This window comes from Gigantopelta aegis, chromosome 8, assembly GCF_016097555.1.
Source record: "Gigantopelta aegis isolate Gae_Host chromosome 8, Gae_host_genome, whole genome shotgun sequence".
Taxonomy (NCBI): Eukaryota; Metazoa; Mollusca; class Gastropoda; order Neomphalida; family Peltospiridae; genus Gigantopelta; species Gigantopelta aegis.
This window is the reverse complement of record NC_054706.1, coordinates 58,838,475-58,865,013: the sequence shown is the minus strand read 5'-3', so window position 1 is coordinate 58,865,013 and position 26,539 is coordinate 58,838,475. Positions and strand designations below refer to the sequence as shown.

Sequence of the window (26,539 nt, the reverse complement as noted above, 5' to 3'; positions counted from 1 at the left end):
ACTTATATTCTTTTTCAGAGTGTCTGAAATTCTCAAACCTTTTACTTGCCATCAGACAGATTGCCAATCACATATTTATATACTTGACCCTCATATTTTCCAACAATGCTCCACCTTAATGACAATTTTATGAAGTCATAAATTATTTTCTTTGTACTTTTTACTATCAAATCAACTGTAGCGTATGTTAAATTTGTGATGTGAATCACATAGTTTTGAAAATGAGAGTCCAACTGCATAATACGTAGTTATTTTATTACATTGTCAAGGCTGGAAAACAAATTTTGGGAAGCAATCGTTGCCTGGAAGCAAATGTGACAAACTCAGAAACATTTTGAGAAATAAAATTCATAATAAGAAATTATTGGAGGCCAAAGACTATACTGAGTTACTGCAAACATTACAGGGTTGAAATTAGCAGTTGCGACCTTTAGGGCAACTAAGAATTTTACAAAGGTAATCCGTTGGGTGACCATCGATTTTCGGGTCTGGCGTATATGATACTAGTTAAAAAAGAAACACACGGATACTGAATCGAATATGACAAAACACACTATCTACTACAGATCTGGCAGCAGAAGACATGTGTAGAACATGTTCTATATTTTGACAGTGCCAACATAATGAATAAAGATCACATTCATATAAAAACATGTTATATTGAACCCATACCATCTCAAATAACATTTTATTGGGGGTAAAAGTGCAGTGTAAATTAAAACAAAAATGTTTACAAATTACCATCATACTGCATAGGTTAACTCTTTTTTCTCCTGATACATGTTTTAAGGCAATTGATGGAACATCCAAGGTAATCTGAATGCCACAACAGTAATACATGATCAGGGCCGTATCTCTGAACAAAGCTGAGTCGAATGGACCTTTGGCAAAATAGTGGATGATTCCTTGGATCTCTATCTAGTCTATAGGAAAATAGCTACCCCCGAGGAAATCATTTGCTGGGATTTCACCCCTCTTGCATTGTCACAGAGGACTGCCACTCCCAGACTATTTACTAAAGCATGTGCAGTTCTACCTTTAGCCTCTTTGTACTGCATTATCTTTTACCCTGCATTAAAAAATAATTTAATGGTACGTTGTAAAGAAACACGTTTATTTCTACTTGATTTATGTTTCAGATTTCTTCTTCGAGTCGGTATGGGTTTAAAACTTAATAACATGTTTTTGTATGAATTTTAACTTTATTCATTATTAAGTTAAATGCCAATTTTTCGGTTTACTTTAATGCTAACGGTGAGTACATGGTTATTATTCAACAAAAAACACTCTAGTTTTAATTTTGGCTGTGTAGTTAAATTCCAGTATGATAATTAGAGGGATAGTTGAATTTGAGAAGGGCCAGTAAGATTTTTCTTCAACTGGTCCTGCTGGCGACCATGGTTTTCATGTTAAGTTTCAACCCTGACATTAGGATGACTAAAAATGCACTGAATTTATCCACATATATTAATATGCTAAGCAGGAAAATATGTCTTGTAATTTTAATGACTTTATATATAGGAAGAGTTTAGGCGCAAAACGTGATATATCCATTTTTTTTATCATTTTCAATAAAAGTGATTTTTGTAATTGGCGTATATCGCGTTTTGATCAAAAACGGGATTTACCCAATACAATTTCATAAGGATCAATTGCGTTTTGCAGCAAATCAGCGCGCCTATGATTAGCGCTTACCGACATACGATAATGGCTTAAACTAATAAAAGAAAGAAAATGGTTTATATCTCGTTTTGCGCCTGAACTCTTCATATATATAGGTTATATTAGCTGAAATATGTTATAATAGCGACAATTAAGATTAGTCCATTAACTAAGACTAGCATCAATAAATTTAGCTATAAACATGTTGATACCTTTTGGTGACCATTTGACACAGGTTGCAGCACGGTTTATCCTCAGAATAGCCAGCATTGGTTTCCATTTGCCTTCACTAATTGGATTCCAAACGTAGGCATTACGATCCTGAAAGATAGAAACCAGATGATTATTTGGTAATTCACAGTTTAAAAGTTAATGTTTGTTTTGTTTAACGACACCACTAGAGCACATTAACTTAATAATCATTGGCTATTGGATGTCAAACATTTGGTCATTCTGACATACAGTCTTACAGAGGAAACCTGCTACATTTTCTCATTAATAGCAAGATATATTTTATATGTGCCATCCTACAGACAGGATAGCACATACCACGACCGTTGATATACCAGTTGTGGTGCACTGGCTGGAACGAGAAATAGCCCAATTTATATATGTAAGTTCAAGGACAATAACCATGTCTGACATAAATTCCATTTTTGGACAGTTATTGCCCTTGAATAAATTCCCACTATCAAAACTAGGTGAATCTACATGAAAGTTTGTAGTCACACAAATATACAGGGAACATATTCACGTTACACTGGAGGTCAAATTTTGTTGACACTGGTTGACCTACAAATACAAGTAGGTCAACCTTCACCTTCGTCTTTATGTTGGTGCTAATACATATACACAATACCAACATACTAACTGCAATTTAACAGAATCAAAACTATATTGAAAAAACACCCCAACCGCACCAACATGTTCCAGCAATGTTCAGATAGACAATCAGGGCTAGCTCTGGGTGAGCAAAATATTTCACCAAATTGTCCATTAAACTTCAAAAATTGCAGAAATCAACAGTTATTTTCTAAAAAAATGTCAGTTATAACATAAAATAATTTCGCCAAATGAAAATAAAATTTGCCAACTGCTTTCAAAATTCGCAATTGGTGAATTTGGCGAGTGTGAGAGCTAGCCCTGGGCAATAAATAATTTGTTCAGTATATTTGTAGTGACGTAAGTTTTTTCATAAACAAACATGATCTATAACTCTACATGATAAAGCTGTACACAGAATTTCACTTCAATATTTTGAGGCACTGCAAGAAAACAATACCATCTGGAAAACTAAATATTGGACGGACAGACAGAAGGACAGAGACGAAACCTATAATCCCCTTTGATTGGTCCGGTACAGGACTAAAATAAATAAATAAATAAATAATAATTAAAAAAATTCTTTTTTATTAATTTGTTAACTGAATTTACTAAAAAGTAAATTTGTAAAACACATATTTATTTTAAACATACATGCAACTATGGCTATTACTACCTGTAAATGTACACATGTGATTATTATATTTTTATTTGTAGAATTTTATATCTTACCAGCCATAAACTGGTTTAAACGACAGATAACTTAATAACTTTTTTTCAATTCATTACTCAATTATATTAATAAAGAAATAAAAAATATAAAAATAAGAAATAAATAAAAGATTTCACAACATTAAATTTAAAATTTTAATTTTTAACATGAATGAGATGAATATTAACAAATGAATAAGTATTCTTTTCGGCTTCATTGAGGTGAAACAACAAAGAACTATTATTTTTATATACGGTGTACTGACAATCATTTTTATAACACATGTTTTGTATGTTTCAGATTAAACCCTGATGGTTAACTTACAGCACCACAGGTGACAAATTCGGTTGCTGGTGGGTGCCCAGTCTATCCCGGTCACACGCTGTCCGTGCTCGCTGAGAATGACGGGATTCTGCCACTTATTGCCAGATGACTTGAAGATCTTCACTTCGTGGCTGTCTTGAGATATTGCCAGACCTGTACAACAAATGAAAATCGTATACAGCAGGGATCGAAATAAGGAGAGTACGGTCATTTAAGTTACCAGGAGGTTACCACATATCAAGAAAGTTTGAGAATGGGATGTCGTTATCAACAAAATCTTATTAAAGTCAAACTACAGAACCTAAATTTGGATCAATTGAGTGTTATTTAGATACACTACAGCATCAGTACAGTGAGAACAGAATGGAATAGCACATCGTATGTTGAAGGTACATAACCATGATCTATACTCTACATTAAAGCTGTACACAGAATTTCACTTCAATATCTTGAGGCACTGCAAGAAAACAACACTGTCTGGAAAACTAAATATTGGACGGACAGAGAGAAGGACGGAGACGAAACCTATAATCCCCTTTGATTGGTCCAGTACAGGACTAAAATAAATAAATAAATAATAATTAAAAAAATTATTTTTTATTAATTTGTTAAAGGTAGGGTCAACTCCAACAAGAGCCTTATGTGTTGGAAAGATGCATACCCGGACCACCAACACATACTGACACTTTAAAATTACGCGTTTTTCATTTGCTAGAGTTAATAAAAAAACATGATTATTCCTGCTAACTGGGGGCAGCCATTTTGTTACGCCTATTGATATGCTACGTTGGAGCAAAAACGACAACCCACGATACACAAGTCGGCAAGTGATAATTTTCTTTTCTTTGGGACTACGTAATTGGTCAGTTCTGTGGTTGTAGATGGAAAAAGTCTACTTAATCAATAGTTTTACAGAACTATTTACAGTAATAAACCATGTCCATTACGATTTTAGGGGCGACAGGTAATATTCCACAATACCGGTATGTATTTTGTGTCTAGACAGCGTCAGTTAATTGGCTCGTCTGGTTACCAATCAAATACACACCTGCCAATCAGAAATCACAGGTAGAAGCAACTAACAGCATAGACCAATTAACTAAGAAAACACTCCGTGTATCATTTCAGTACGTAGGTTAATGCATGGGAAAAACATTGTTAATTGTTTCGACTTGTTGTGTAGCCACTTTGACAATGGTATTTTATTTTGTATTGAAAAATAATATATATAGTGCTGGATATACTTACTGTTGGCTTACTGGGATGTGTATTATTACAGAACATTGCAATGTATGACTATTTATTATCCCACAAAAACCAGGTAGATTGTGTTTTTCTAGTTCTAAGGCTCATTCCTGACATGACGCGTTAAGTATTACGTAACCACCAGCTCGCCAGAAGGCGTACTCACTGAGATGGTACAAAATGGCTGCGCCCGTTATATATAATAGTCGTCACATTTAACCGTTTTATTAATTAACTATACGATTATACGTGTTGATATTAAGCAATAATGTGCATTATATATCGTTAAATATGCATACCAGGCCAAATGCCTTAATTGTCCTCTCCTTTAACTGAATTTACTAAAAAGTAAATTTGTAAAACACATATTTATTTTAAACATACATGCAACTATGGCTATTACTACCTGTAAATGTACACATGTGATTATTATATTTTTATTTGTAGAATTTTATATCTTACCAGCCATAAACTGGTTTAAACGACAGATAACTTAATAACTTTTTTTCAATTCATGATTACTCTAATTATATTAATAAAGAAATAAAAAATATAAAAATAAGAAATAAATAAAAGATTTCACAACATTAAATTTAAAATTTTAATTTTTAACATGAATGAGATGAATATTAACAAATGAATAAGTATTCTTTTCGGCTTCATTGAGGTAAAACAACAAAGAACTATTATTTTTATATACGGTGTACTGACAATCATTTTTATAACACATGTTTTGTATGTTTCAGATTAAACCCTGATGGTTAACTTACAGCACCACAGGTGACAATTCGGTTGCTGGTGGGTGCCCAGTCTATCCCGGTCACACGCTGTCCGTGCTCGCTGAGAATGACGGGATTCTGCCACTTATTGCCAGATGACTTGAAGATCTTCACTTCGTGGCTGTCTTGAGATATTGCCAGACCTGTACAACAAATGAAAATCGTATACAGCAGGGATCGAAATAAGGAGAGTACGGTCATTTAAGTTACCAGGAGGTTACCACATATCAAGAAAGTTGAGAATGGGATGTCGTTATCAACAAAATCTTATTAAAGTCAAACTACAGAACCTAAATTTGGATCAATTGAGTGTTATTTAGATACACATACAGCATCAGTACAGTGAGAACAGAGGCATGAATGAATAGCACATACGTATGTGAAGGTACATGTATTTTATAGTAATAATGGAAATATAAAGGTGGGATAACCTATAGGTTACCAGATCTGTTATTTTGTGGTAACCTGTACATGGCTTACCAGACACATAGCTTACTTTGATGCCAGTACAGGCACTGAATTTTAGGATTGTTTAAAAGATAGGGATGTGAGAGCTACTGGGGAACAATTGCAGTTAATATATAATTTGTCAGTATTAAAAAATTTAAAATTATTTTATTATTATTTAATAAATAATAAGAAAAGTGACACAGAAAATTAAAATTCCACGGCAAAATAAAGAAACGGTAGCCCACTGGCTGCCACACACACCAAGACAGTGACCAGATAAGGAACATTTTAAATTTAAAATGTTATATTCTATATATAGTACACATGTAAGAAAGCTCACCATTTCTTTCTCTGTTGAATGAATGGCAGGTTACAGGAGTAACTCCAAAGTTGTGTTTTTCAGACATGGTGCTCCTGTATAAAACCAAAATAAGACAAATGAACTCAATGCTGGCAAAGTACATACACATATGTATTTAACATATTTTATCCAGGAAAGATGATTATCCAAACCATACATTGATCACCCAAGTGATCAAACTGCTCATATGACGATTCTATATCCATTTATTTGTTTATTTTACACATTGCCGTCAATAATCAGAGTTTAGTCTAAGACACAGAATGGTTTATACTATAATTCACAGCGATCTATTTATGTCTGTGCCCCCCACTTTTCAGATATTTCGTTTTATAATAGTGTAAAAGTGTGCCCCCTACTTTTTGGCACCTTCCTACTGCACTGGGACTATGAATAATGATTTTCCAGTAATAAAGAGTAAACATGGTATGTTAAGTGAGGTAATACTTCGTTATGATGTTATCTCCCTTAACTTTTCCTCCACTATAACAACGTCTCCAGTCGTGAATGTTGTTTTAGTCACGTCGAAAGTCATGTTCACCAGTGGAGGATGAAAAGATGTTTCTATTTTCATGACTTGACTTATAGACAGCTTTAAAGACACAACTATTTACAAAGCAGTATTTATGGATTTACAAGGCAGTATGTGACGAAAATAAATATTATTTAAACCAAAAGTAAGGTAGCCGATTGATATCTACTAGTAACACGTTGAAACCTGGTAGATATTATCACAATGCTTTTATTTTAACTTTTATTGAGTACTGCAATTTAAATGCATATCTTAGCAGTGCCAATAAAATAGTAATTCGCTTAATTTTGTTTAATAAAATTATTGGGTACGGAATTTGATAATGATAGTTAACTCACTGTTTTAGTGGAACCGAACACAAACAGTAACTTGTAATTACTATTTAACAACTAGGAATTACTCCTTCACGAGTTCATTCGAATGCAGTCCTAATAACAATTACGGCATTAGTAATGTGCCGTAAAATAGCAGATGAATCGATTTAACTATAAGTATATATTAGCTGGCTACTAAATATAAGTGGCTGGCGACTAAAATATTATACTTTACTGGCCAGGAAAGAATAAATTTGAACTTGCTTTGCAAGTTTGTAGAGCACTGCCAAAGGAAAGTCCTACCAATTATATGTCAAAAATGGGTGCGAAAAGTGACTGCCATCGATCTAAGGCTACCCTAACCCTCAGGGGTTATAGCGAAAACGGAACCGTGCCAAAACGGCCCCAGGCGAAAACGGAACCAAACTGGACAAAACGGAACCTGTGTTGGCTAAAACGGCACCAAAATCTGTGGACAAAACGGAACCTGCGTTGGCTAAAACTGCACCAAAATCGATGGCTAAAACGGCACCGAAATCAAAACCAAAATTAAAGCATATAAGGCATACACTTTTTAATGAACTTTGTTAGTTGCCTTTGATGACAACTTTATATAACTTGATAAGAAGTTCAAGCCTCCAAACCATTGTATTTTGAGTTTAATTGTAGGCTATTATATAAGGGAAAAAAGATCTATGACAACCGGATCCCCTTACTTGTTTACTTAACGCACAGCCTCCCAATGTGGAGAGCTGCTAACCATTGAGAACTAATTAGCAATATATGCTCACTAAGGTTTGTCCATGTTCAATCAAATTGGTATTAAGGCTACTTTCCATATTTTCAAAGACTGTACCGCTAATTATGAGTTGTTTTCTCCATGGCTCAAGTAAAAAGCAAGGTCATATAAACCGTGTTTTGTCTGCGACACTCCGGCTAGACGGAATCGGTGATGGGGATTAACAATTAGCAATACAGGTGTAATTCTAGTAATTTAAATGCTTGACAATCAACAGTCTACAGTAATAACAACTCAAAAGATTTGGTAAGTGTTAATTCCTATCGTAGCACAATCCACGGTTTCACATGTTGAATAACACGATTTTGACCGTCTTTATTCGGCAACAAACCTAAGTCATGATTTTTCGTTTCTCTCTCTCTCTTATGTGTGGTTCCGTTTCAGCCAATACAGTGAGGTGCCGTTATAGCCACAATCTGTTCCGTTTTCGCCAATGAAAATGGTTCCTTTTTGGTAGTGGTTCCGTTTTAGCCTGATCCCACCATCAGTAACCCTGCCCCTTCCCAAAAAAACTTGAAAAAGTGGAAAGATTCCGATATATTGTGATAATTATTATCTTTTTCTTTTATCAAGAAAATGTTTTAGGATTACTTTAAAACTTCAGATTAAAATAAATCAACAGGGTCAGTCACGGACAATTTAACTTATAGTTCGTTTAACTTCAACCAGGAAGTGTCCGAAGTCCACACCCACTTTTTTTCGCATCGACTGGCAATGTTTTGTCCTTACAAGATTTAACATTTTAAAATGTTGCACATCATAACAAAAAATGTAATTCACATACATCTGTATATATAAAAAAGTTAACTTACAAAAGAAAACTAATTTATGTAAACTTTAATTAAAGAACCCGTGGACTATGGTCAGTCGACACGAATTCTGCGAGGTCAGTCAGTTCCGCCGGTACACTTAACTCACAGCGCAATGCTCTAAAGTAGAATTAGAACAAAATAGTTCATATATAAACCAGTGAATTATAATAATGTACCGTTTTGTTAATGCTATCAGAATACATAAATATGATATAAATGATGACCATATATTACCAAGAATAAATAATACAATATTGTTAATATGGTTTTAAAAACAATTTCTTGGGTATCACGATTGGTTTGTAATCGTACTATTATACACATTTATAGAATTTGAGTTCATTTTAGGTTCAGCGGAATAAAGTAATGTTTGTTGTTTAACGATACTACTAGAGCATATTGATTTATTGATCATCAGCTATTGGATGTTAAACATTTACTATTCTAACATAAAGTCTTAAAGGAATCCTACAACATTTTTCTATTAGCAGCATGCACTTTCTCACAAGCAGGACAGCACATAAAACGACCTTTGATATACCATTCGTGAAGCACTGGTTTGGAGGCAAAACCAATAAAAAAATTTGTTATTAACTTGTTTCTCCCTCCTGTAACAAGTAGCATTTTAACTTTGGCCATTTCTAAAAATTGTGTTACTTTAAAATTAAAATTAGTTTAAACTTTTATATATTAAAATTTTTTTATGGATATCTGTTATAAATTGTATAAATATGTACTTTTCATTAAAGGCGCGGACCCTAGTTTCAGTCCGTTAAAATAGACACTGCGTTTAATTAATCTACAAAACCTGCAACACACATTTGGCTAAGGATACAACAGAGATAAGCTAAAATATATAAAGTTTAAACAGCGAAACACTGTCTAAAAATAACTAGAGCTTGTCTTGATACTCATATAATATTACTTCTCAGACGAACGTGCGTTTTTAGAATTGTGGAAAAAAAAATTTTTTTGAGCTATTGTAAAAATCTGGATGACAAGAACCACGTCAGGTGTACGAAAATTAATTTTCGAAATAATAAAATGTAAGTACTTCTAACTTAAATTATCAAAAAACGGCTTTAATAGTGAAAATATACGTGGTAGTGTCTAAAAACTAGGTATTGTCACTTTAACTTGGAGCGGGGTTTAGCTCGGTAGAAGAACACTAGCTCGAGTGTTGTTTTGCGTTATTCCGTTATATGTGAGACACATAATATAACAGAATAACGTACGCTAGAGGACACACGGGCTAGAAGAATACAAGAAGGAAGGAAATGTTTTATTTAGCAACACACTCAACACATTTTATTTGTGGTTATATGGCGTCGTACATGGATATATGGTTATGAACCACACACATATTGAGAGAGGAAACCCGCTGTCGCCACTTCATGGGCTACTCTTTTCGATTAGCAGCAAGGATTCTTTTATATGCACCATCCCAAAGACAGGATAATACATACCACGGCCTTTGTTACACCAGTTGTGGAGCACTGCCTGGAATGAGAAATAAAGACGAATACAATTGTAGAAACTCCCGCTTCCGAAGCCTAGATCTATGTATTTTAAAAACATTCATCTGAGGTGTAGTTTAAAAATGTGTTAGCATGCCTTCCTTTCTTCCTGTTCATCAACACGGTTCATTTGTAGATATTAAAAAATATAAATATATGTTGATGCATTAGTACTATTTTCTGTCTTAACCAATCAACGCTCACCACAACAAGCTTGTCTTGGGGAAACACATGGGGATTCACATGGTGTTTACTTCCTTGATTTGATTCTCTGCGGAGATATCACGAGGTCTTCGACATGAACTTACAGTGCTACATTGGTATCGTTATTTTGATTGCACTGATTTCAGTCATTGCCGAAGAGGACGACGATCTAGCAACACGAGAGCCGTCTCTTTGTGAAGGTGTCAACATATTTTGTAACATTTTGAACAGTAAATTAGTCACTGTAAATTGCAATTTGTAAAACTTCATCAGAATCGTCTAGTTACAAAATCAACCAGCTTTGACAGCTACTGCCAAGCCTCAGAACAGGTGGCACCAGTGCCGCGGTTAGGCTCCCTTTTCGCTAACAACATTCCCTGTGCTTCTACAGCTTTCATAAGACTAAGAGTAAGACTAATAAGAGCAAGTTTTTTTATATCCTCCCACTCATAACACATTAAAAATATATTTGTTAGGGTTAGGTTAGCCCAAGTACTCTGTCGTTCGAAAGCTAGATGGACATTGTATGTTTATTATCGGTCTCTCAGCCAGAGATAACACTATAGGGAAAACACTGAATTGCTACCTACTACCGAGTAGGCAAAGATTCCCGCTCTAATACAACAATAATCCTTAGTTTGACATTAAATACCTTTACAACGATCAATTTCCAGTTAGCTGATTATTATGCATATTTTATATATTAATCACTAATACACACACTACATGAAGAAACCTGTCAGCATGTAGCTATGTTATTATAACCGGAACATTGTAGAAGTATGTGGGTACTGTCAGTTTTCTTCCTGTAGTGTGTGTATTGGTAGTTACCGGTAATATGTAAAATATTTGTTATCGATGAACTTAAAAATTATCATTGTAATGTTATTTAACATCAAACATACTATAGGGATGTTGGTACATATATATATATATATATATTACTATACTCTTCAAAAAAAGAAACGCAAAAGGGTACAAATGGGTTATAACTCCGATTTTATGTTTCCTACCGGTTCATGCTTTGTGAATATAAGGTCATTGCATGTCCCAAACACATTCCCACGGTTACATTCGATAAAACGCAGCTACTGTACAATAAAGTTCCAAAATGTGAATATTCGCAAAAACGCAGCCACGTGCAAACCATGTCACCACTGCACGTGCGTTGTCTGCACGTGCAACATGAACACCGACAGTATAAAAGTGCAGGGTGTTCGCTTGCCTGGCCTCTGTATCTGGCCGACAGTTGACAATCCAGGACATGCCACGTCTCAGTGAACCGCAGAGAAACAATGCCATCGGCCGACTAGACGCAGGCGAATCCAGAACGGCCGTTGCCAGGGCATTCCATGTGTCCCCAAGCACCATCTCCAGACTGTGGGACCGTTACCAGCAACATGGATCAACACGTGACCTCCCTAGATCCGGTCGACCACGGGTCACTACCCCCGGGCAGGATCGCTACATCCGGGTACGCCACCTTCGGGAACGATTGACTACTGCCACCTCCACAGCCGCAGCAATACCAGGTTTGCGCAGGATATCCGACCAGACCGTGCGGAACCGCCTACGTGAGGTAGGAATTCGTGCCAGACGTCCAGTTCGAGGTGTCATCTTAACACCACAACACCGTCGACTCCGACTGCAGTGGTGCCAGATTCATCGACAATGGCCTCAACTGCGATGGAGACAGGTGTGGTTCAGTGACGAGTCCCGATTTCTGCTCCGACGTCATGATGGAAGATGTCGCGTGTATAGGCGTCGTGGTGAACGTTATGCGGCAAACTGCGTGCAGGAAGTGGACAGATTCGGCGGGGGTAGTGTCATGGTGTGGGCAGCCATCTCACACACTGGCAGAACTGACCTGGTCCACGTGCAGGGCAACCTGAATGCACAGGGCTACATTGACCAGATCCTCCGGCCACACATCGTTCCAGTTATGGCCAACGCCAACGCAGTGTTCCAACATGACAACGCCAGGCCTCACACAGCACGTCTCACAACGGCTTTCCTACAGAACAACAACATTAATGTCCTTCCTTGGCCATCGATATCATCGGATTTGAACCCAATTGAGCATCTATGGGACGAGTTGGACCGACGCCTCCGACAGCGACAACCACAGCCCCAGACCCTGCCCGAGCTGGCAGCAGCCTTGCAGGCCGAGTGGGCCACCATCCCCCGGGACGTCATCCGTACTCTGGTTGCTTCAATGGGCAGGCGGTGCCAGGCAGTTGTCAACACACGCGGAGGCCACACCCGGTATTGACTCCAGATGACCTTGACCTTGGTGGTGTGTCCTATCACTTACTCACAATGGACTAGAGTGAATTGTGAACAATCCTGCAACATTTGGTAATTATCGGACTCAACCATTCAATAATTAAATCAATTCTCCAAATGTTACGACAATGTGGTTTTGCGTTTCTTCTTTTGAAGAGTATATTATTAGAGTGGGATGCTCTGCCTACCGTGTTTTCATCATCAGTGCTAGCACTGGGTCAGTAGAAAATTTCACTTAATTATCTACTAAACTTAAAAACATTACACAAAACCAGTTATTTTCTATCAAAATATCAATTATTTAATGAAATTATTTCACCATATTAAAATAAAATTTGCCAATTTTTTTTTAAATTCATAATTGCCGAATTTGGCGAGTGCCAGAGCTAGCCCTGATTATAGAGTTATCCCAGAGAGCGATTATGAATGTCTGGCTAGGGTTAGGTTAGAGTTAGTTATACATATGCGGTCGACTGACTTTGACAACCTCATTTGATAGCAAATAAAACTTGGTTATTTAATCTGTCAGACATTTATCCTATAGTGATAGCCAAAAACAAGGAGGTGGAGTAGATGGGGCACATTGTTATCAACCAGTAGATTTAGCTGAATAATAAGGTGGCCTCTAAAGACAGGAGACTGCTGAATAAAGTGTCCACTTAAGCATATTTTATCATATGTACATGTCTGTATATATCGTAACCAAATTTCATATCTCATCAGACCCCCACAATGTTTTTTTTTTTTTTTTTAGAATAATGTTTAGTGCTGATGGGAGGTGATATTGACTGCTCCCTACACTCCCCCTGCAAACACACTTGATGTTATGTAATCTGTCTCTATATCTGCTGGGTGGGATGTAGCCCAGTGGTAAAGCGCTCGTTTGATGCGCGGTCGGTTTGGGATCGATCGGCGTCGTTGGGCCCAATGGGCTATTTCTCGTTCCAGCCAGTGCACCACAGTTGGTATATCAAAGGCCGTGGTATGTGCTATCCTGTTTGTGGGATGGTGCATATAAAAGATCCCTTGCTGCTAATCGAAAAGAGTAGCCTATGAAGTGGCGACAGCGGATTTCCTCTCTCAATATCTGTGGTGCTTAACCATATGTCCGACGCCATATAACCATAAATAAAATGTGTTGAGTGCATCGTTAAATAAAACATTTCCTTCCTTCTTCTATATCTGCTAGTAATGTTTCAGTGATCAGTTATCAACGAAAATTGATCGGTTAGGCTCTACCAACGTGATGGTCGATTATAAAAATCCATAATTTTTTTGGAAAATATTTACTGTAATTGTATAATTGAAAGTTGATTGGTTAGTACAAACCGATTATAACCAATGATTCATGATGAATTTCCAATCATCTTCCAACACCACTACATGTACGTGTATCTGTCCATTGTCAGAAAAAAGAAGAAAGATTCTGTTTGTTGATTTCAGTGTGTAAGTTTTTGGTGACCGAACTCAAGGACCGACTTTTTGAAACTGGCAAGTCTCGAGAAATTCTTCGTACAGGCCAGGGTTTAGAAAATAAGAAGGAAGTAAAATATTCTTCATCGTAAGTATGAGTATATATAATATATGTCATGTTTGGAATGTCAATAAACAACAGCCAACATACTGGTTATTCATACTATTCACAGAGCCGGTTTTTCCTAGTAGCACGTTATGGGCCCCACGCTTCAGGGGGCCATGCAGTGTACATTAATTTTCTCCGAGGGGGTTGCAAAATATATATCCTGGGAAGGGGGAACCTACTGTTATTTGTGCTACAGGCCCTGCGGATCCTAAAACCAGCTCTGACTATTCAAATGTTTAATGATCTAACAAACATAATATTGCAGTTAAAGTGAACCAGGGTTTCTAGTCATGGGATCAGTAATTTGAAAAATGTACTAGCCATGATTAAAAATTAACTAGCCCTACTTTAAATAAATACAATTTTACTAATAGTAATAATCAGATATGTCACCTAAAGAGGAAGATTGAGCTTAAAAATCCTTAGATTGGGGTGGAAAGGGGGGTCAGGATATTCATATTTACAAAATATGTAAATGCTGCATTTGACAAGGTTTTTTTTTTCCCCCACTAGCCGTTGGGCTAGTTATAGTAATTATTTACTAGCCCAATACTGAATATTACTAGCCATGGGAGTGGGGCTACCATAATCTAGAAGCCCTGGTGAACCGAATTATTAATATTATAATAATTTTAACACTTGTAGGGAATTACGTCTGATTGAAGCTCTCCAGGAGCCCCATATATGTGAGCGCATTCTAGACTACAACGTCCATGCCGAGTTCAAAGGAGCCCAGCGTTTTAAAAAGGGCATGAGCGAGACCATGCAGACCCTTCATGGACTGGTGTAAGTCTACATGTTTCATACTCTATGTATTCATTCATTCAAGGGGCGAGACGTAGCCCAGTGGTAAAGCGCTGGCTTGATGCGCGGTCGGTTTGGGATCGATCCCTGTCGGCGGGCCCATTGGGCTATTTCTCGTTCCAGCCAGTGCACCACGACTTGTTTATCAAAGGCTGTGGTACATGTATGTGCTATCCTGTCTGTGGGATGGTGCACATAAAAGAACCTTGCTGCTGATCGAAAAAGAGTAGCCCATGAAGTGGCAACAGCGAGTTTCCTCTCTGTGTTTGTGTGGACTGTAACCATATGACTGACACCATATAAACGAAAATAAAATGTGTTGAGTGTGTCGTTAAATAAAACATTTCTTTCATTCATTCATTTCAACTTATTTTCATGCTTATATCCAATTAAGGTTCAAGCACGCTGTCCTGGGAACACATCTCAGCTATCTAGGCTGTCTGTCCAGGACAGACGGTTAGCGGTTAGTCATTAGTAGTTAGTGAAAAAGAAGTTGGTGTAGTGGCCCATCGTGTCAGAGCCATTATTAGGATACAAACCCAGTACCTTCCAGTCTTAAATCTGATGGCTCAACCACCACACTACTGACACAGGTAGAGCTCTATGTATATAAATTAAACCCTTTTATGTAACTGTATTTTCCTGTCCTGGATGGAGGAGCTGGCTAAGACTGGCACCTGCACTCACGACAGGCGTGCGCTACAACAGCTTGTTCTGAATGTGCACTTAAAACTCTATGATGTATCGTGACACATGTAACTGTACCGGCTTCGGTGGTGTAGGAGCTAAGCCATTAGGTTCACATCCAGATAATGGCTGCCATCCACAGCACGGTTTAATGATTTTTTTTTTCCCCCAGTCCAGTTGCAGTGCTCCATGCCCGGTATATGAAAGCTTCTGGTATGTGCTGTCCTGTCTGGGAAAATCCATCTAAAAGATCCCTTGCTGCTATTGGAAAAATGTAGCAGGTTTCCTCCAAGACTATTTGTCATAATTTTTTATTTTATTTTATTGTTTATTACGGTATCTCCAGATCACTTGGCAATGCCAAGATTGGGGAGCCTTGGTTCATTGTCTTACATGCAAACACTGATATAAAAGTAATTTGAATAAACTAACCTGACTAAACTAAATACTAGACTGACCTTGGGGACAAAAAAAAAAAAAGAAAAAAGAAGTAAATAAATAATAATTTAAAAAAAATAAAAATGTGCCAATAAAAGAAAGCTAGCTGCAAACAGATTGTGCCATGAGTTGAGAAAGAAAAGAGAGAGAAAGAGAAAGAGAGAGGTAGGTTTTCAAACTAGTTGTCATAATTATCATATGTTTGACATCCACTAACCGATGATTAATAAATCAATGTGTTTCAGAGACAAGGGTGTCCAGGTTGTGCTGGGCATACCGTATGAGATGTGGGACCAGCCGCCTGCCGAGGTGACGCTTATGCAGAGGAAGGTGAGACACTTTTACATTTATGTCACAGGGGCATAGCTCAGGGGAGGGGGAAGAAATGACCCCTCCCACTGAGACTAAATTCAGTTTTAAGCTACATTTGTATTCATTTATGTGTGCAGGAAAAATTAAGACAAAAGGGTCTGCTAGGTTCACATTGGTGGTTATTGTTTGTGATTTTAATGATGTGAAAAAAACGTCCACAGTGCTTTAAAAAAGTGTTTATGATGGGCAAAATAAATTGGGACAAAAATGATGCATATTCCAAAAAACATATATGCATCATGATGAAATTTTTGAATTATGGTTATGAAAAGTCACAGAAACGGTCCTGCTTTTTCACCATTCATCTTGTCATCATCATTATCTTTATATTATATGTGTGATGGCCTAAGCAACAGAAAATATGTATGGTTCCGACATTATCACTATTGAGGTTTAATTGTATAAAATTATCTTTAGAAAGTAGCATAGATATTTATTACTTAGATGAATACACGTGTTATATTATAGATATTGGGGTGGGGGGAGGGGGACATAGCCAAGTGCTAAAGTGCTCTCCTGATGCATGGTTGGTGTGGGATCGATCCCTGTCAGTGGGTCCATTGGGCTATTTCTTGTTCCAGCCAGTGCTTCCTGACTGGTATATCAAAGCATTTAAGGCTGTGGTATGTACTATCCTGTTTGTGGGATGATGCATAGAACAGATCCCTTGCTACTAATGGAAAAATATAGCGGATTTCCTCTCTAAGACTACAAGTATATGTCAGAATTACCAAATGTTTGACATACAATTGCCGATGATTAATAAATGAATGAGCTCTAGTGGTGTCATTAAACAAAACAAACTTTTACTTTTATTATAGATATTTATGACTCAGACAATTAAAATATACATATAATATTTACTGGAAATATAAATGCACTACATACATGTATATGTTGTGTTTCAGTGTTTTACATTGGTGGAGGAATACGAAGATGACATTGAAGAATGGTACTATCACAGGCAGAATGAAGACCTCATGGACTACTTTTGCAGGGAAAGAGTTCTAAAACGTTCAGATCAAGGTACGCCTTCAAGTTTATGATATCAAAGATTAGATTTTAAATTATTTGTTCAGGTCATTTTTTAAAGTTGGTTTTGCTTACATCAATAAGTATATAAATTTATAAAATATGAATGCTTTTGCATGAGAGAAAAAAAACATAGTCTATTAAAATAATCTATTGGGTAGCAGCTGGGGTTACATGTATCTAAGCTTAAATGACATGCTTTATTGGTCAAAATGGTTCCCTTGAAATGATCCTTATTCATGTGTGATTTCACAAATTAGATTTTATTATCTACCTGATTATAAGTTTACTGAGCCAAATCTAATTAATGTACTCTATGCAGGGCTACAAAATTTAGACTTTGGCTAATAAAATATTCCTCAAATTAACCACATTTTAATGATTTTCAAAGAAATACTCTTAATTTCAGAAAATTGGCTAAATCACAATTCATTCCAGTGTGAGCCCTGCTATGAAATGTTTAAAAGAAAATGAAAAAGAAGCTCCATTTTGCATGTTGGTGTAGTTAACTTACTTATTAAAGTGGTAAAGTGCCATTAAGTTTTGCTTTCAAGTATATAGAGGTGCTTTATTTAACATGTTATAAAAGAACTTGCAATAATGTGTTTGGTTCCATGTATAGTGAACATTTTCGGTAATGAAGATGTTATTTGTTGCAGCTTGCCTGGATGAGAATTTACACGGAAAGGAGTCTAGTAAGTATTCACTTATATGCACACACACACACGCACACACACACAAATACACACAAATACAAACACACACACGTACACACACACACGGTTAGATATTAACTTTTTCACAAGGCAGCTGCATTTTGATCCACATGTACCGATTTTAATGTTCCTTTTTTTTATTAAGACATGCCCTAATCTGGACTTGAAGAAAAAGAGTCTGGTTTTTGAGTTTACATTTTCATTTTTTAAAAATTTCATTTTAAAAACAAAACATGGTACCGTTAGCAGTTATTTGTGTTAAGTTCAGCTTGTGCCCTTAATTTGGAACTATTTGGCTGTATTCGGTAGTGGATTCTTACCGCTTTGGTGGCTTTCTTCTAGTTTTAATAAAAACACTGCAGTTATGTAACATTTGAATGAATCACAAATTGCAGAAGTTTTATAGCTAATCTTTATAATTTATTTATCCTTTAATGCCTGTTATAGTAGAAAACCCCCCACCAAAATACAGCTTCAGTTGTCCGATTCATAATCGTGTCCGACTCGAGATCAGTTTGCCCCAATTATATGCATCTTTTTCATTTGAAATTCATTGTTTTTGTTTTTTTCGTATTTCATATTGGTTCACTATTAAAATTCATGGCATCAACCTTTTATTGACCAGGTTTAGAGTAGGCAGCAAATAGAGATTCCAGGCAGCATTGTTGCAGCTCGTTACATATAATATTGAACCCTGGCATCTGACACACCTAGACGTCTACCCTTCCCACCCATAAACAGGAGCGTACGCATGCACCATACACACACTATACCATACACTCACTTCTAATGTACACTTGCATATAGTCCACACCCACCTTCTGACATACATTCCTATACTCTGGTGGGTTTCCTCTAAGACTGTGTCGAAAATTACCAAATGTTTGATATCCAGTAGCAGATTATTAATAAATCAATGTGCTCTAGTGGTGTCCTTAAACAAAACAAAACGCCCACACCCTCACTCGGTATTAATATTTTGCCCACTGTGACAACCACCACTTAAAATAGTCAGTTAAATAAAGTGATAATTTCATACTATTCATGTTTTATCCACATTCACAAATTTCTAGGCAGAACCGTGACACACATATTATTCAAATAACCAAAGCATTATAATTTTTTAAAGGGACATTCCTGAGTTGCAATTTTTAAGATGTTATCGACTAACAGAGACTTTTTAACGATTGTAAATACATATCAAATATATGTTTCTGCATAAAATATTAGTGGCTGTATATTAAACATGTTTTTGATCGGTCTAATATTTGTACTAGGTTAAATTTCATTTTATTTCCTAAAAGAATTTTTTTTCTTACGTATGAAATTATTTGAAGACAAAATCCAGTTTGGGCTTTTTACAAATATTAAGATGACCATAAACACATTGAATATACAGACACTGACATTCTAAACATGAAAATATATTTAATATGTACCGGTAAGTTTAATCGTAGAAATATTTTATTAGTCAAAAACATCTTACAATGCAGCAAACTCAGGAATGTCCCTTTAAGACCAACTTCAGTTTCAGTTATTTCGTTTGTTGTTCTATATTTGTATTGTCCTGTTCAATGTCGAAGACATTCTTGTTTCAGAGAACCTCAAAGGAGATGCCGGATCTAAAGGAAAGAAGAGTGGAAAGGACAAAATAAGAAAGACTTCTAAAGAAGAATTGTGATGTTTCCTCTTAAAAGTCATGTTGCCTTGTAGTCATTTCTTATCTTAGTCAAGTCACAGGAATTTGGCATTCTACCACTGACGGTTATGGCTGGTGTAAGTGACTGTAACCCACCAGTCTCCAATATTGAGCTTGGAGAAATTTGATTGTTAACTGAAAAATGTAGATGAAAAGTTTTTTTTTATAAAGGATGAATACAAATAGTACAAAATAAGTTTGAGTAAATGTTATGGTTGCGCCCCTCCCTCCCTAAAAAAAACAAAACGAGAGAGGGAGGGGAGCATTTTTTAAATACAAGTGCCTGACAAAGTGCATGTCTGAGTGTTTGGGAATGAATACTTTATTCCTCATTATTACTCAAGTATATTATAGGAATGACAGTGATAATTAATAAGTTGCAGTCCTCCAAAAACTTTAATCTGGACCATAATAAGAGGATATCATGGTTTAAGCTGGACACCAGTTATTAGCAATTTGTGAAAATTTGCTCAAAATATCAAAAGCCATATTCAAGTTTATTTAGCCAGGCAGCTAAAAAGGTGGTAGATCTACAAACCACAAGTTATTTTCAAATTAGCTTTTTGGCAAATTAATGATAAAAATATATTCATCAAACTGGCCTCAGTGGCGTCATCGTTATGTCATTGGACATAAGGCTGGTAGGTACTGGTTTCATAGCCCGGTACCGGCTCCCACTCGGAGGGAGTGTTAACAAATCAGTGGGTAGGTGTAAGACCACTACACCCTCTTCTCTCTCTCACTAACCATTAACAACTAATGGAAAAATGTAGCAGGTTTCCTCTCTAAGATTATTTGTCAAAATTACCAAATGTTTGACATCCAATAGCCAATGATTAATAAATCGATGTGCTCTAGTGGTGTCATTAAACAAAACAAACCAACTTTTTTAGTGATTTGAATGTTGTTACCGTAAACCAGTGCATGTATAGTGAAATTAACGAGTACGGTACTTAAGTTTTGCACTTTAAGGGCCCAATTCACAAACCTCCTACCACTTTGGGATCTCGCAAAAAGGTTCACAAGCACAATGCAATACTGCTTAAGAGAACTTTGTGAATTAGGTCACAGAGCCATATTTTCGAAGCTATCTTAGAGCTACAAAATCTATAACCATCGTAAGCTATGACATTACAATGGCATGTGCTGTACACCTGTAGTGATGTCATAGCTTACAATGGTTTTATGATTTTGTAGCTTGGAAAATCCCATGTCAGATCTTGAAAATAAGACATTTATGGGACGAGGTGGGATTACAGTCACTATATAATCATCACTGTTGATGATTCACTGTCAAATTTCTGTGGTATGACCAAGAAACCATATTTTTCTCTGTTCACTTTCTGTCTAACCATTATTTGGGTGATTGTTTTCATCCATTATTTTTTCGTCCGTAACGTGTAACTGTAAATAAAATTGTGTTGTGTGTGTCTGATTAAAGTGTATTGTGTGCATAAAAAACCCTAATTTTTTTCATCCATTTGCAATAGGACAGTTCAGTAATACCATTTTCCTGAAATTACTCACAATAGAAATTAAAATACAGATTTAACTTTTCCATGCCGATATGGCATGTAAACAGCTGTAGCATATGATAATTCAGACATCTCAGGAATGAATGGGCAAAAGGTGTTCTAATTCAATGTAGTTTGTAGCATATTACCAATTTATATTGTGGTCTTTTAACATGTAGCCTTTGGCAGTTAAATAACAATGTAGGCCCACTACACATTTGCAAACCACAAAGCTTATCTTATTCCAATTTACTAGTATTTTCCTTGCAACAAAGATACATTTATCACAATATTGTCCATAAATTAAATTTTGTAGATACTTGAGTATTATTTGCATTAATTTTTTTTGCGAAAATGCTGAATTTATAGCTACTGAAGTATTTACATTCCTTAACATTTTCAAGTACAAGTAGGCCCACAGGTGTATATTATGACAGTTATATGTTTGTAATATAAATGAATGGATATTTGATATAAAAAATCACCAATTGCCTTTTTATAATCTTTTATATTACCAGATACATATGTACATTATACTATATATATTTTAATATACTGAAATATTAAAAAATGTGTTATTTATTATTTCATACAGCATTTTCACATCAACAGGTATCTTCTTATTAATAGAAAAGATTTGATAGTTCATATACACAGATTGTTAACGACAGCAAACTGCAGATTCAGGGGTAGGCACGTGCCCACCTTTTATTTTGCCAGTGTATAAAATAAAAGCTATTACCATATCCAGTGCTACCCCTTTTCACAAACCCCTAGATCTGCACCAGGTCTGTGCTCCACTGCCACTTAATAATTATATAGTCATTTAATTTTATGTATAATCTGATTATTCCAGCCAATGCACCACAATGGGCATATCAAATGCTGTGGTATGTGGTATCCTGTATGGGATGATGCATATAAAAAATCCCTTGCTACTAATGAAAACATATATACGGTTTTCACTCTAAGCCTATATGTCAAAACTACCAAATATTTGACATCAATAAATCACACGTGCGATTCTACTGGTGTCGTTAATATATATATATATATATATTTGTTTTTCAACTAATTACTAACTTTATAGATGGTTTGAAACCATTGTATTTGGTGTTCAGGAACATTTTCCGACAAGTATATATTTGATCTACATGTAAATACCGGTAATAATTTAGTGTATATTTCTACATTATAATCCTTGCTTTGTATTAGTCACTTCGTAATATTCACTGGCCATAATGGCATGTGAAAAATATTTTTACCAAATGTGCTTAAAAGTGATGTTTCTCAATGTCAAAATGTTTTAATAATTTACATGTACATGTATATTTCACTGTTTATGAATTGATAATAAACATTTTCTTGAAACTGTGGTGTTGCTCTTGAAATATTTAGGTCAAATGTTGCAGTTAAGTCTATTTTGTAAATATGAATATCCTGCCCACCCCCCCCCCCATGTTAGGTTGTTTAACCTCCATCTCCCTCCTTAGGTAACATATCTGATTATTACTATTCTTTAATAAATTTGTATTAACTTAATATAGGGCTTGTGAACTTTTAATTGTGGCTAGTACATTTTTTAAATCACTGATCCCATGGCTAGTAGATTTTATAAAAATTCTAGAAGCCCTGCTTATTTAGCATTTGTGCTAGTTACTAACATGTAAGTTAATGTCATGAGCAAACTGAAAAAGGATCAAAGGTCTGTGGCATCAGTTTTAAATTTTTATTTTATTTTAGACACTACTTGTCAAACATTTGGTTGTAGAAAATTGACACTCTGTTACACAGAATGCACTCTAGCCATATTCTCGTACAGCTAGAGGACACTTGAGATAACCAATGGCAGACTTATGCCAGACTAACTACCAACTGTCACAACAAAGTTGGCCAACTCACCAATATCTCAACTTCTACAACTGTTCAGTTGCTAGTGTGGGCACCGTTACAACTTGATTCTCATTGTAAACTCGTACGACCAATTAGTGGTTAACCTGAGCAACCAGTCATAAATTGAGTGGGGAAAATTACAAACACAACTATAGACTTGGCAACTCCACTGTGACAGTTGATAGCCTGATACATGCTCAATTTACTGCATTATGGACTATGGTGAGATGTAATTTAGTAGTGTTGCCTATACAGGGTTCTGCTGAGTAATTTATTAGAGGTGACGTTAATATGCCGAAGTATGAAATTGATCCATCTGTTTCACCGACACAGTATTACTGGTACAAACATTATCTATAGAAACGGTGGGGGTAAAAACTTTAAGTAAGCTAACTGGACCAAACCAACCTATAGAAACAGTGGTGGTCAAAACTTTAAGAAAGCTAGCTGGACCAAACCAACCTATAGAAACGGTGGTGGTCAAAACTTTAAGTAAGCTAGCTGGACCAAACCAACCTATAGAAACGGTGGTGGTCAAAACTTTAAGTAAGCTAGCTGGACCAAACCAACCTATAGAAACGGTGGTGGTCAAAACTTTAAGTAAGCTAGCTGGACCAAACCAACCTAAAGAAACAGTGGTGGTCAAAACTTTAAGTAAGCTAGCTGGACCAAACCAACCTATAGAAACGGTGGTGGTCAAAACTTTAAGTAAGCTAGCTGGACCAAACCAACCTATAGAAACAGTGGTGGTCAAAACTTAAGTAAGCTAGCTGGACCAAACCAACCTATAGAAACGGTGGTGGTCAAAACTTTAAGAAAGCTAGCTGGACCAAACCAACCTATAGAAACAGTGGTGGCCAAAACTTTAAGAAAGCTAACTGGACCAAACCAACCTATAGAAACGGTGGTGGCCAAAACTTTAAGAAAGCTAGCTGGACCAAACCAACCTATAGAAACAGTGGTGGCCAAAACTTTAAGAATGCTAACTGGACCAAACCAACCTATAGAAACGGTGGTGGTCAAAACTTTAAGAAAGCTAGCTGGACCAAACCAACCTATAGAAACAGTGGTGGCCAAAACTTTAAGAATGCTAACTGGACCAAACCAACCTATAGAAACGGTGGTGGCCAAAACTTTAAGAAAGCTAGCTGGACCAAACCAACCTATAGAAACAGTGGTGGCCAAAACTTTAAGAATGCTAACTGGACCAAACCAACCTATAGAAACGGTGGTGGTCAAAACTTTAAGAAAGCTAGCTGGACCAAACCAACCTATAGAAACGGTGGTGGCCAAAACTTTAAGAATGCTAACTGGACCAAACCAACCTATAGAAACGGTGGTGGTCAAAACTTTAAGTAAGCTAGCTGGACCAAACCAACCTATAGAAACCGTGGTGGTCAAAACTTTAAGTAAGCTAGCTGGACCAAACCAACCTATAGAAACGGTGGTGGTCAAAACTTTAAGAAAGCTAGCTGGACCAAACCAACCTATTGAAACAGTGGTGGCCAAAACTTTAAGAATGCTAACTGGACCAAACCAACCTATAGAAACAGTGGTGGTCAAAACTTTAAGAAAGCTAGCTGGACCAAACCAACCTATAGAAACAGTGGTGGTCAAAACTTTAAGAAAGCTAGCTGGACCAAACCAAGCTATAGAAACAGTGGTGGCCAAAACGTTAAGAATGCTAACTGGACCAAACCAACCTATAGAAACGGTGGTGGTCAAAACTTTAAGAAAGCTAGCTGGACCAAACCAACCTATAGAAACGGTGGTGGCCAAAACTAAGAAAGCTAGCTGGACCAAACCAACCTATAGAAACAGTGGTGGCCAAAACTTTAAGAATGCTAACTGGACCAAACCAACCTATAGAAACAGTGGTGGTCAAAACTTTAAGAAAGCTAGCTGGACCAAACCAACCTATAGAAACAGTGGTGGTCAAAACTTTAAGAAAGCTAGCTGGACCAAACCAACCTATAGAAACGGTGGTGGTCAAAACTTTAAGAAAGCTAGCTGGACCAAACCAACCTATAGAAACAGTGGTGGTCAAAACTTTAAGAAAGCTAGCTGGACCAAACCAACCTATAGAAACAGTGGTGGTCAAAACTTTAAGAAAGCTAGCTGGACCAAACCAACCTATAGAAACAGTGGTGGTCAAAACTTTAAGAAAGCTAGCTGGACCAAACCAACCTATAGAAACAGTGGTGGTCAAAACTTTAAGAAAGCTAGCTGGACCAAACCAACCTATAGAAACGGTGGTCAAAACTTTAAGTAAGCTAGCTGGACCAAACCAACCTATAGAAACAGTGGTGGTCAAAACTTTAAGAAAGCTAGCTGGACCAAACCAACCTATAGAAACGGTGGTGGCCAAAACTAAGAAAGCTAGCTGGACCAAACCAACCTATAGAAACAGTGGTGGCCAAAACTTTAAGAATGCTAACTGGACCAAACCAACCTATAGAAACAGTGGTGGTCAAAACTTTAAGAATGCTAACTGGACCAAACCAACCTATAGAAACAGTGGTGGTCAAAACTTTAAGTAAGCTAGCTGGACCAAACCAACCTATAGAAACGGTGGTGGCCAAAACTTTAAGAAAGCTAGCTGGACCAAACCAACCTATTGAAACAGTGGTGGTCAAAACTTTAAGAAAGCTAGCTGGACCAAACCAACCTATAGAAACAGTGGTGGTCAAAACTTTAAGAAAGCTAGCTGGACCAAACCAACCTATAGAAACAGTGGTGGTCAAAACTTTAAGAAAGCTAGCTGGACCAAACCAACCTATAGAAACAGTGGTGGTCAAAACTTTAAGAAAGCTAGCTGGACCAAACCAACCTATAGAAACAGTGGTGGTCAAAACTTTAAGAAAGCTAGCTGGACCAAACCAACCTATAGAAACAGTGGTGGTCAAAACTTTAAGAAAGCTAGCTGGACCAAACCAACCTATAGAAACAGTGGTGGTCAAAACTTTAAGAAAGCTAGCTGGAC

At 36.5% G+C, this 26,539-nt stretch overlaps 2 protein-coding genes across 5 annotated transcripts in view; one reads left to right on the top strand and one right to left on the bottom strand.

Moving 5' to 3' along the window:
• LOC121378550 (actin-related protein 2/3 complex subunit 1A-B-like) overlaps positions 1-8,966 on the bottom strand; it is a 29,084-nt gene extending 20,118 nt beyond the window's left edge. For 2 of the 4 annotated variants that reach the window (XM_041506774.1, XM_041506775.1), the window contains exons 1-4: positions 8,813-8,966; positions 6,335-6,408; positions 5,536-5,687; positions 1,875-1,983 (exon numbers count right to left, since the gene is read on the bottom strand). In XM_041506774.1, the coding sequence (XP_041362708.1) occupies positions 1,875-1,983; positions 5,536-5,687; positions 6,335-6,401 (328 nt within the window). In that variant the 5' untranslated portion in view covers positions 6,402-6,408; positions 8,813-8,966. The remainder of the gene's footprint in view (positions 1-1,874; positions 1,984-5,535; positions 5,688-6,334; positions 6,409-8,812) is intronic. The other 2 variants (XM_041506776.1, XM_041506777.1) reach the window with 1 other exon arrangement.
• Positions 8,967-10,533: 1,567 nt separating this feature from the next.
• LOC121379023 (protein canopy homolog 4-like) lies at positions 10,534-20,844 on the top strand. The gene is made up of 7 exons (XM_041507465.1): positions 10,534-10,733; positions 14,263-14,380; positions 15,047-15,187; positions 16,576-16,660; positions 17,611-17,728; positions 18,394-18,429; positions 20,049-20,844. The coding sequence occupies exons 1-7, from the start codon at positions 10,628-10,630 to the stop codon at positions 20,129-20,131; spliced, it is 687 nt and encodes a 228-aa protein (XP_041363399.1). The 5' UTR covers positions 10,534-10,627; the 3' UTR covers positions 20,132-20,844.
• Positions 20,845-26,539: the final 5,695 nt, after the last annotated feature.